This window comes from Pseudophryne corroboree, chromosome 6 (assembly GCF_028390025.1).
Source record: "Pseudophryne corroboree isolate aPseCor3 chromosome 6, aPseCor3.hap2, whole genome shotgun sequence".
Taxonomy (NCBI): domain Eukaryota; kingdom Metazoa; phylum Chordata; class Amphibia; order Anura; family Myobatrachidae; genus Pseudophryne; species Pseudophryne corroboree.
This window is the reverse complement of record NC_086449.1, coordinates 417535500-417547671: the sequence shown is the minus strand read 5'-3', so window position 1 is coordinate 417547671 and position 12172 is coordinate 417535500. Positions and strand designations below refer to the sequence as shown.

Genomic DNA, 12172 nt, shown 5'->3' with positions numbered 1-12172 from the left:
ACACACAGGTATGCTCATATTCATATAACTGGTCACATGTGTGTAACCGGGAGCTGTGAAAAACAAAAATAAGGCATCTGCCACAAAATATGAAAATAAAAATGCAATAAAAAAAAAGAAAAAAAAAAGAAGCCAACAAGATTTTTACAATACAGTATAAGTCTCCAGACTCCGTGGAGGGGAAAATATCCAGTCTTGAACTTGTGGTATACACCAGTTTATTTGCATCCCAGCATTAAATCTGAGATTATCTTAATCCCTGAGAATGGAAAAAGGGGTACAAATTTGGAGGCTTTGGCCCCTAGTTTTTCAGTTTGTCCAGTAATGCGGTAATTATATATTTAATTGGTTGAAGTTCTTTCCATTCCACACCAATATAGGAGTGGAGGGGAAAGCCTGCGTGTTGTTCCTGATTGTGTGCGCCTCTCTACTTTTTAGTCACCTTCTTGACACTGTCCTTTTCCTCCTGCATCTTCTCATAATGTGAAAAGTCATCAAAGGAGGAGGTGGTATGTTTGTAGCTAGCTATGATTTGGAGAACTTGGCAAGCCTTTTCCTGGGGACCAACTGTCGCTGAAATGATGGGTTTATTAAACTGTGCATGTCCTGTTTAAACAACATAAGGGTGGGTGGGAGGGTCCAAGACAATTCCATCTTGCACCTTTTTTTCTTTGCATTATGTGCTCTTTGGGTCCTAGTTTTTAAAACTGCCATCCTGTCTGCCACTGTAGTGCCACTCCTAGATGGGCCACGTGTTTGTGCCACCCACTTGTGTCGCTTAGCTTAGTCATCCAGCTACCTCTGTGCAACATTTTGGCCTAAAAACAATATTGTGAGGTGTTCAGAATAGACTGGAAATGAGTGGAAATTAATGTTATTGAGGTTAGTAATACCGTAGGATCAAAATTACCCCCACATTATGTGATTTTAGTATATAGCTTGGGGTATAGGTGAAAGAGTAGAGGTACAGGGGGAGGACAGAAAAACAAGAAAAGGGAAAGTACCATAATGAACAATAGATGTTGGACATAAAAATTAGATAAAAAGGGGTGCTACGTGTGGTAGAAGGAGTAAGACAAGAAAGATGAAAACAAACTGTAATAAAGAAAAGTCTGATAAGAAAGAGTAGAAGTTATAATATGGATTAAGTTTATGGTCCTATGGGTATTGTCCCATGCTTGGTGTCCTGGTACGAAACCAATCTGATCACAATGAACTAAGTAGGGAAGGACCTTGTTAAGCCTATTGGCTAGAATTTTAGCACTAGATTGAGGTGGGAGATGGGCCTATAACTAGCACAACTGTGTGGGTCCTTATCTTCCTTTGGTATCACCATGATCCGAGCCTCATGTATTTCAGTAGGGAAGGAACCACCTTGTAAGTCAACATTAAAAAGTGAATACAGGTGGAGAACCAGGTAGCCCACGAACTTCCTATATTATGTGACATTAAAGCCACCTGGTCCAGATTGCCAGATTTTTTCAGCTTGATAGAAGCTTCAACTTCCTCTCCCCTCAAACTAGCTAATGCCTTACAGAATAATTGGAGAAGGACAGGAGAAAGAAATTCTTGAATCACTGTATCAGTGGGTAGAAGAGGAGGCTTGCAAATTGTAAAGGTTGAAATTTTGAAATTATGTGTGAATAGCAGCATGATCATGGGATAAATGATTCTTGGAGCTTTTAATCATAGGAATATGTTTGTGAAACTACGACAATCTGAGCCCAGAAGCCAGGATTCTGTCAGCCTTGTCTCCTTTCTCATAGAAAGTTTGTTCCAACCATTTGAGGTATTTAAAAGTATACTTGGAAAAGAGGAGATTGAGGGAGTGAAAAAAAGTGGTAAGCTCCTCTAGTAGGGAGGGATCAGGTGACAGTTTATGTTGGGATGGAAGCTCTTGGAGACAAATAGTAAGGGCGTTAGTGAGGGTAAGAAAGTATTTTATATTGTTAGAGCCCATGCTAATCAGGTGTCCCCTCAAAACATCCTTGTGAACCATCCACAGAGTGTTTAATGTGAAATGATCCTACCGGGATGGATGACTGTGTCACAGTTGTGGAGAATGGGATCATTAAATCGCCACATCATCGGGAAAGGGCGGTCATTAATGCCCAAGAGGTCGGCTGAGATAGAAGAATGATCACACCAGATCAAAGGGTGGATCTTATCATTCGTAAGTCGGAGGGCCAGGTAGCGGCAGAGCAGAATCGGGTCTATATGGGAATATGAGTAGTGCATTGGAGAAAAGAAGGTGTATTCCTGGTTGAGATGCTCTCAAACCCACCAGGAATCACAAAGAAGCTAGTCTTCATGACACCGAGTAGTGCTTTAGAGTTGTGAAGGTCCAGTTGGACAGAGCCCATGAGCCACAGTGGGTTGGGGCTGCGTTACCGGCGGCTGGGATTCCGGCTGTCAGCATCCTGATGCCGGGATTTTGGCCATAGAGAGCCAGCGGGGTGAGGGGGAGGAGGCAACGAAGCCCCTTGTGGGCTCGGTAGTGAGCTGTGCTCGCCACAGGTTCTATTCCCACTCTATGGTTGTCGTGGACTCCCACGAGTGGAAATAGTCCCTTCTAGTCGGCATGCCGGCTGTCAGAATTATGAAGATTTAGGATGCAGGGTGAGTCATTGTGACCGTCAGTCTCCTGACCATCGGTCACATAACTACATCCCCCACAGTAGATCTGTCCAGTGTGTGGAACAGGACCACATTAAAATCACCAGAAAAGATAAAGGTGGCTTGTATTTTACAAGAAAACCTAGTGAAAAAGGCAAGTTGGCTTTGGTTAGGGGAGAAAACATTAGCAGTAGTAGAGAGAGTGTTGTTAAGGGTGCCCACAAGAATTAGGAAACAGCCCCCTCATCTTAGTGGGTGTCAGGTCGAAGGTAAGGTGTCAAGCAAAAGGAATAGCCTTGCCACACTTCTTTTGTTTGGGATTGCAGGAAGGTGGGTTAGGCCTTAGAACACAGTTCTGGGAAGAGATCCCACAAAAGTAGGTCTCTTTGAGAAAATCCAGGTCCCTCCTCTACAGAGGCAGAACTCTGGGAGGCAACGGAGTCATCTGCCGACAGGCTCCTGCTCTGAAGGGGGGCACCTCTCCTCCCATTCTGTGACTCCATTGAATTAAGTTAATTGATAGCTGTCACTGTCTTTTCAGTGGCCGACTTCCTCACTGGTCCCTGCACCTTACAAATCACATCCACTTTATTATACTGAATATACACATTTTACAAGTGTCATACCCAGGATTAGAAACCACAACCTATTACACTGGAAGCAGACACCTTACTGATGAAGCTGTTTGCTCCTGTATAGGAAATATGAGAATTCTAACTATATGAAGATACTTCTCTGACAATTACAGGTAACTTCATATAGTTAGACTTCTAATGCTTCCTGTACAGGAGCAAATAGCTCAATCAGTAAAGTGTCTGCTGTCAGTGTAACAGGTTATGGGTTCTAATCCTGGGTATGACTGCTAAGAAATGTGTGATTATAATAAAAGACAATTAAATGTATAAATACAATATATAATTTTTTTCAGAACACTCCATACACACACACACACACACACACACACACACACACACACACACACACACACACACACACATATACATGCGCACATACATACATACATACATATATTTATCTTAATATAGGAAATAGGGGGGCACCAATATTTATCTTGCCTCCGGGCGACTGTGACGAACTTACGCCACTGCTCCTCTACACATAGTATTAAGGGTGGTAAAAAGCCTACTGTGCTTTTAAGGAATATGGAGGCCCTTCACATTAAAGCACAACCCTTTAAGCAATGGTCAAAAAGAAAGCTAAGAAAGAAAACAATTGAAATTTGAAAAATCAGCTGTAATGGCAAAACAATAGAAGTAGAGAGAGAAAGAAGTCCTGTGTGAGAGGGTAGGAGTACTGGGATAGGAAAGGAGGGGAGGGCTTGCAGTTTTACACAGGAGACCAAGGCCATGGGTGCTGACAGCTAGGAGAGAAACTATGTACTGGGAAAGCACATAGGTGAGCTAATGGGTGTGGGGGCATAGCAAGAGGGAATCGAAGTTCAGTAAAGCTGCCTTAAGAAGAGTGATGTCCTAAGTGGTTAAAAAGAAGTATAAAAGTAATGCAACATCGTACAAGTAGAGTATAGGGGTAGAGTGGGGAAAAAGAGGAGGAGAAGGTAGGTGATGGGAGATGGCATAGCTGAGCCAAAATAGGGAGTGCAATAAGGTCAATATAGGGAATGAAGTGCGGTAGGTGAGGAGTGAAGGGTCATAGTCACAGAAAATAGCATATGGGACATGGCAAACATTTGCAAAAAAAAATAACACAGATATGACATGGTAATCTAGTTACAAACATGTATGAAAAACCATAAGAATTCAGCACATGAATATAGAACACATTATAATGTAGTCTCGCTCGTTTGCTGTTGGATACACCTTCACAGGTAGGATAATGAGTAGGAAGTAAAAGTGAAAAACAAGCCAAGGGAGGGTTAAATGAAGTCCAGGAGCAAGCAGTGAGACAGCAACCTAAGGTGTCTTCAAAGGTGGTAGCCTCACAAGCCAGAGGGACTCTTTGGGACTAAAAAGATGAACCATTAAACCTTCATGAGTCCTCAGGTTATGGAGGTGGGGTAGTTGATCTGGAGGATCTAGGGACAGTAGACAACACCATTGGAGGGGAGCATCAGGACATCATTTGCTGAGGCCATAGGGGAAGAGTGTTGGAGGTCGCAGGGACAAGCTCTCTGGAGGGGCTCAGTGTATGGAGGAAATATTGAACTTCAGAAAGAGAGTGGCCCACGTGTAGCTGGCTCTGGTGCCAGATTAGAATTTGGAAGGGTTAACTCCTGTGGTATTTTATGTTGTGATGATGAAGCAGAGACATGAGGGGTTTGAAGTTTCTATGTCTAGGAGAGAAATCCTTAAATATCTAAGAGTAGTATCCTTGAAGTTGCCCTCTCATTATGGCTTCCTTGGCCATGTAATAGTGCATACATAGAATTACATCACAAGGTTGAGAGGAGCTCGGAGGGTGCAGTTTCAGTGCGTGGTGAGCCTGATCAAAGAGTAAGTGGTCTTCAGGAGTGGTGGGATACAGCGGTATGAATAACCATTTCAGATAGAGGTGAGGAAGCTTGATATGTTCAGGGATGCTTTTGATGCATAATTGTTGAACCAGGCTCTGTTGTGCTAATCCGGAAGGCCCTCTTGGAGCTGAGCAATGTTGTGATGCAATTGCCTGAAGTCAGCATTAACAGATTGCTGGAAAGTGACATCTCCTCAACTCTGTGTTCTTGTTGGTCAGATCTAGCTGGTAACTTCTATAATTTTAATGAACTTTAAGTACCTTAAAAATTAAGGAAGTCCCTGTGAATCATAGGGGTGAGGTCATCCACCTCTGATTCTAAGTTGGAGGAGTCAGGAGCCGGGTCAGGTGCAGAAGCCTTAGGGTCAGGTGGATGCTTGTGTTTCATGAGATAAGGGGGGATATCACTTCCAGCGAACTTCTTTACATTAGCATTTTAAGGTCTAGGAGGATGAAGGTGGGAAGGTGAGAAAATCCACTTGTGCCAAATAGGGGTAGGAGGGGAGATAGTCATCAATTAGTGCATGCCAGAGCTGTCAGAGTGAAAGGCGGAATGGAAGGGCCCTGAATCAGCAGCCGGTAACTGTAGGAGGAGAACCAAAAGCAGGAGCCGTGTGGGGGAAAAGAACCCCTTGGGAAATGCAGGGCAGGATCAGAGGACTGAAGTACATGTCCCAATATCAAGCATACACTCCCAGAGCGTGCAGATGCAGATGATACACTGGAAATCTGGAAGCAGTCTAATGAGGGCCAGGGACAGTTGGCCCAGGTTAGTTGGAGTAAAAACAGCTGATGGGTTGGGGTGCTCGGGGTGAAAACTGGTAACACATAGTCGTCCCAAAGCCATGGCACCATATGTCCCAGGAACAAATGTAAAGGGAGGCAGCAGTGACACTGTCACTTCCCTTCCCATGGCAAAAGGTACTCACAGTAGGTTTGGGTTTCCTAGTGTGGCGTTCTCAATGCTGAGGAGGCAAGAGGCAGGCAGCCTCCGGGACTCCCAGCAGCCCCCTCTCCAGTGGCAAGATGGAAGGGGAGACCACCGTGAGCCCAGGGGACCATCCGAGAGGACCGGACAGGTGGGAATCTTTTATTAAATTTTCATTTATTCATGCACAACAGGGTTTTCAGCGCTGAAAACCCGGCAACCATTTTTATTAATTGGAGACAGCAGGTATCGGGAGCACGCATACCCGCGGTAATCCAAAATTGAGTGCGAGGTACGCAAGTTTTTTTAACTCACTAAATCTTGCACCAAATTGGATTCCCCTCTAGATGTGTGGAGGAAAGTGAGGACTAAGGGTGGATTCAATGAATTAATTGCTGCTCCAGACCTATTCAAATAGTTGGGATTACCCCACGCATGAGTCCCTGCAGTACCACGCGTGAGTCTTCAACGTTTGACTGAACCGAAAAAGTCTTCTCAAAAACCACAAAATTCGGTCGCGCATGGGTAAAAAACTGCCTAAACTGTGGAATCAGTGGGTTTCCGTGTGTGAATCACGATTTTTCGGCACAGGAAAAAGGCTATTTTATTGAATAGCCTTTCCCCATACCGCTGGGTTTGTGTCAGCAATAAGCCGCAGGGTAAGAGTGGCATTTATTCTGTAGTCTCACTACTCACTCCCTTTCTTTACGATCCCATTTTCATACCCACTAACTAGTTGCTAAGAATTTGATCCTTTGCAGAATTACAAGTTGAACACTCATTACAAGAGAAGGGCACTGGGGATATTGGGGGTTATTCCGAGTTGATCGCTAGCTGCTGTTGTTCGCAGCGCAGCGATCAGTGAAAAAAATGGCTAATATGCGCATGCGTGTGCACCGCAATGCGCACGCGTGACATACGGGTATAAAGAGCATCGTGGTTTTGCACAGGTTCTAGCGAAGCTTTCAGTTGCAAGACCGAACGCAGGAAGATTGACATGAAGTGGGCATTTCTGGGTGTCAACCGACCGTTTTCAGGGAGTGCTTAGAAAAACGCAGGCATGTCGGGAAAAACGTAGGCATGGCTGGGCGAATGCTGGGCGGCTGTGTGATGTCAAAAGCCGTCCCTCCGTCGTTAGAATCCACGCACACGAAGAGTAACTACAGGGCTGGTCTTGTTTTGCACAAAAAGATTTTGCAGGCGCTCTGCTGCACAAGTGTTCGCACTTCTGCAAAGTGAAAATACACTCCCCGGTGAGCGGCGACAATGCATTTGCACGGCTGCTAAAAACTGTTAGCAAGTGAACAACTCGGAATGACCCCCCAGCTCTGATTGGCTCACGGATCGGCGCTGAATTAAACTGAGACACCCGCCGGAGACTGAGGGGAAGGAGAGGTGCAGGCTGCGCTCTCCTTCCCTCACATCAGCGGCGGTGCGGCGGGGACGGCGGGGAGCAGCAGAGGGAGGGAGGGGAGAGGAGTGGCGGCCCGTCGGTGTGGGTACGGCGTACCCACGGCTAAATTCTTACGGGTACGCCGTACCCACCCATACCCACACACTTGCACCACTGGATATGTCTGAGGTACTGTATTGCACTAACTGCACTTTGTTTGGGGCAGACCAGTGGTGCAAGTGTGTGGGTACTGGTGGGTACGGCGTACCCGTAAGAATTTAGCCGTGGGTACACCGTACCCACACCGACGGGCCGCCGCTCCTCTTCCCTCCCTCCCTCTGCTGCTCCCCGCCGTCCCCGCCGCACCGCCGCTGATGTGAGGGAAGGAGAGTTGCAAAGGGATTGAAAACACTTTTCATAAAAATGCTCCACGAAATGCATGTGACGTTAACACGCGAGCATAAGGCACAGAACCTGCAGCTAATTGAAACGTCTCTTTAAGATATGGTTTAGCCTTATACATCAGCGGGCCTAGTTCAGACCTGATTGCTAGCAGGCGATTTTTGCACTGCTGCGATCAGATAGTCACCGCCTACAGGGGGAGTGTATTTTAGCTGTGCAAATGTGCGAACGCATGTGTAGCAGAGCTGTACAAACAGATCTTTAGCAGTCTCTGCGCAGCCCAGGACTTACTCAGCCGCTGCGATCACTTCAGCCTGTCTGGGACCGGAATTGATGGAACCCTCCCTGCAAACGCATGGACACGCCTGCAATTTCCCAACCACTCCCAGAAAACGTTCAGTTGCCACCCACAAACGCCTTCTTCCTGTCAATCTTGTGATTGTCCGTGCGAATGGATTCTTCGCACAAACCCATCACTGAGTGGTGAGCCGCTTTGTACCCGTGCGACGTGCCTGTACATTGCGGTGCATGCACATGTGCAGTTTAGACCTGAACGCCACCCATACGAAAACGCAGCCTAGCAATCAGATCTGAATTAGCCCCATTGCCCCTTTTAAAAAAAAGTCTGTGTTCGGTTGGCATACCGCATGGCCACCAAACACAGACTTCATTACATTACTCCCTAAAAGAGAGGTCACGGGTGTCACAATATCAGAAAATAAGCATTATTATTACAATTGTAATTACTATATTACAAAAGCACACTCTTACATTCTTGACCTGTATTATGAAAAGTAAATTACAGTGACTGACAATGATGCACCTTTTAATACATTCAACACATTTGGGTGTGTGTTCATAATCCTCCTTTTTTTAACACTTGGGAAGCTGCAACTGTTTATTTTGGCCTAGGACTACACAATCACAGCTGTTTGTAGTAAGGGTAGCTATGAGCTACTGTAGGTCCAGTTGGGTTGTAGTCATGTTACCGGTGGTTGGGATCCCGGCGGTCTGCATACCGACGCTGGGATCCCGACCACCAGAATGCCGGCAGGGGGCCCAATGCTATTCCCACTCATCGGTGTCCACGACACCGATAGAGTGGGTATAGAACCTGTGGCGAGTGCAGCGATCCACCAAGCCTGCAGCGTGGTGAGCACAGTGAGCTCGCAAGGGGCTTTGTTGCGCTCATTCCCCTCCCGGCATTCTGGTGACCAGGATCCCAGCGTCGGTATGCTGACTGCCAGTCACCCGACCCCAACCCGGTACCAGTTACTATTTTCTTTAGATGATAAGTAGATGGAACAGAGAGGTAAGTACTCTCTTATAGACACCATTATTAGTCTAGGTACCAATGTAGTGATGGGAGGCATTTTATCATGACAGAGGGGCATTCACAATTTAATAAACATCTACATTAAAAATTAGAAGTTTATTGATGGATCCATTCGCACATTGTTTTCAGGTCTCTGCGAAGTTTCAGCCCCATTCAAACAAGCTGAATTTGGTTCACATTATTATAGGGAATCCCTACTATGTGTGCCTGTCTGTTATTGAGCGAGAAGTTCTACAGCATGCATCACATTTTGGATTGTGCTACTTATTGGGTACATACCGGCATTAATAGCACTGCCGGCATGTACCTAGAATTGCAATTAAAATTGCAAAGGACAATTCTTCAAAAAAGATCTGTACTTTGTGATGATTGGGCTTCTGGGTTTATAACCTGGTAGTCCTTCAGTACTACAAATGTACTAGATGACACACATGCCACAGGGGACACTGGGAGGGATCCAATTGGATCCCTCTCAAGAAGAATGTGAAAAGAAGTTCACTGGCTTGTACTGGGCAAAACCATCTAGAGATGGCATTGCCTATGGGTCCAAGCTCGGAAAGTTTGCTTTCCGGATTTTGGTACATATTTTTACTTTAGTACATCCCCCCATAGTGTATAGATATGGCCAAGTCTGTGAAGTCTGGTACTGGTTATCTATATAGCAACTTGTCTGTGTGCTTTTGTGAGAGCCAACCACAAACTGTAGTGCAAACATATGACTGTCCTCATTATGACAACTGGTGTATCTTTGCTGCGGAAACAACTTTACACTCTGGCTGCATCAAAAACGTTATATTTTAAGTTGCACAATAATTGTGCATAGTGTTAATAACTAGTAGCAATTGTTTCAATAACTATCAGAAGGAAGTAAAATTCATACTTACTTGCATCAATCTGAAAAGGTACAGGAGTGTTACGAATACGGTATGCTCTACCACTTCCAGAAGCTATAGCAATTTCTGTATTTTCTGGACTGTTTTCAAGTATGCGAACGGGAGACATTTTGTCAAATGTGATCACCGCTGTAATTTGAGAGATCCCTGAAAATACAAAACACCATTTTCACTATAACAGTTGAAATATGCAAGGCCATTATCACAGAGAGATTCAATGTACTGTTGTTTCTCATATTACATACATGATATTTCCAGTGATTTTATTACTTTGCAAAAAGGTACCAGTACTCTTCTAAAAGGTGCCAGTACTCACCAAAAGTTCAGTGATGTGCGGTGGGGTAAGGCAGGTGAGGCAGAGACCTTCCTGTCAGATTTGACTATATAAAGTATATGAAAAATACAAAGAATATATTATATATATCTTCTTTGTATTATTCTAGTCATTTTTATGGAGTAAAAATTCTATGACAGGAGAGGCAATGCCTCACCTGCCTTCCTTTTCCAGTATATACTGCTGTACCTGTGTACAATGCCCACATGGCCCCTCGGGCTCATATAGTGTGTGTAAATCTGGCTCTGGTTCTAGCAAGTGTCTCCTGAGACATTTACCTCACCGCATGTTCCTGCTAAAGTTACAAGTTGATAAAAGATTCATACATGTAGTAGGTTCCTCTCTTCAGCCTTCCTCTGACTACCCCCCCCCCCCCCCCCCGAATAAAGCACTGTACAGTTCTAATGAATACTGAACTGTAGTAAATTACATACAGTATATCCCTGAGACATATATCATTTCTTTTTGCCAGTTTCTGAAAACTCAATCTACATATTTCCTGAGTTCCATGTTTTCATGAATGTAGACACCAATTATGGTATAAGCTACAGTATTAGTTTGTTTTAAACATGATGTGGAGAAACTGATCTACTTCCCTTGTCTACTTAATGCAATATCTACATGAGTGTGACACTGATATGTTGAACTGATCCCGGCATTTGGGATCCCTGCGCCAGCATTGCGATCCTTTTCGGGACCCCGGCGTTGATATTCCGAGCAGTGTTGGTATTCCAGTGTCGGTATTCAGGCTGCCGGGATCCCGAACACCGTGATCCTGACTGGATCCCATTGAACTATGAGCTGTGTGTCTGATGCCACAATGTTTGTTTAAAACAAACGTGGTATGTTAAATTAACTAATAATTTTTAATTATAATTATTTTGCAGCCTTTCTGAAGCCCAATGTCACAGCTGAATATATACCTTTCTCGTTGGATATACAAATCAAAATAAAGATTGGTATTAGGGTACAGTACTGTACAATATAAACCTGCAGATATTCTTGCTTAAAATTTTGAAATGTTTAAATTAGAAATTTACAGTAAATGCATTAGCAGGATTCCAGTAATGCTTTTTCTGAACCTCCAAATGTCTGTGTACCCCTGCTGGTCACTAGGTAGAAGTTAATGTACAGTATAATGTACAGAATCTTACATTTAATATACATTTGGGAGACTGTAACTTACCTGCAAAAAAGAAAACAGCAGTAGCAATCTTCTTTGAAGTCATCATGTTCATCCTGTAGAGAACAAATTGCACATACGGTACATCTAACGATGGAGACTCTTTACTCTTCCTCTCCCTTTTGTGAGGCACACTGCTGATATTTTCATACTGATCTAAAGCAAACATGTAAGTGTGTACATGATTAATGATAGCGTCCAATTGGAAAATATGTACAGTACTGTACACTTGGCTCATTCTTGTTTACTCTGTAGTTGCTATGCGCCCTAGGTGCAGTGTTCTTTTTCTGTAAAGAGAAAACAAGTTAACTTTAGTGACAGACTATCAAGAAATGTAAACTTTTGTTAATCAGGGTAAAATGTAACAATGTAGTTACAAGTTAAGGGTAAATTAAAAATAAATGCATACCTATAGTGATTAAATGCCCCCACTTTGTCTACTCTTTTTAGACTTTTGCAATACCATGAAAAAATAGTTTTGGAATGTCTGCTGATTACACATTTATCAGGATATTGTAATGTTTGCCAGTGGACACCAAAGACAAGCCTGCAATAGTAACTTTCCCAAATTACAGCAAGTTTCTAATTGCCTGCATC

General features: G+C 44.0%; 1 protein-coding gene across 2 annotated transcripts in view; it reads right to left on the bottom strand.

Moving 5' to 3' along the window:
• LOC134932483 (cadherin-related family member 4-like) overlaps positions 1-11760 on the bottom strand; it is a 298616-nt gene extending 286856 nt beyond the window's left edge. For both annotated transcript variants that reach the window (XM_063926947.1, XM_063926948.1), the window contains exons 1-2: positions 11579-11760; positions 10050-10205 (exon numbers count right to left, since the gene is read on the bottom strand). In XM_063926947.1, coding sequence (XP_063783017.1) covers positions 10050-10205; positions 11579-11744 — 322 coding nt within the window. In that variant the 5' untranslated portion in view covers positions 11745-11760. The remainder of the gene's footprint in view (positions 1-10049; positions 10206-11578) is intronic.
• Between the last annotated feature and the right edge of the window lie 412 nt (positions 11761-12172).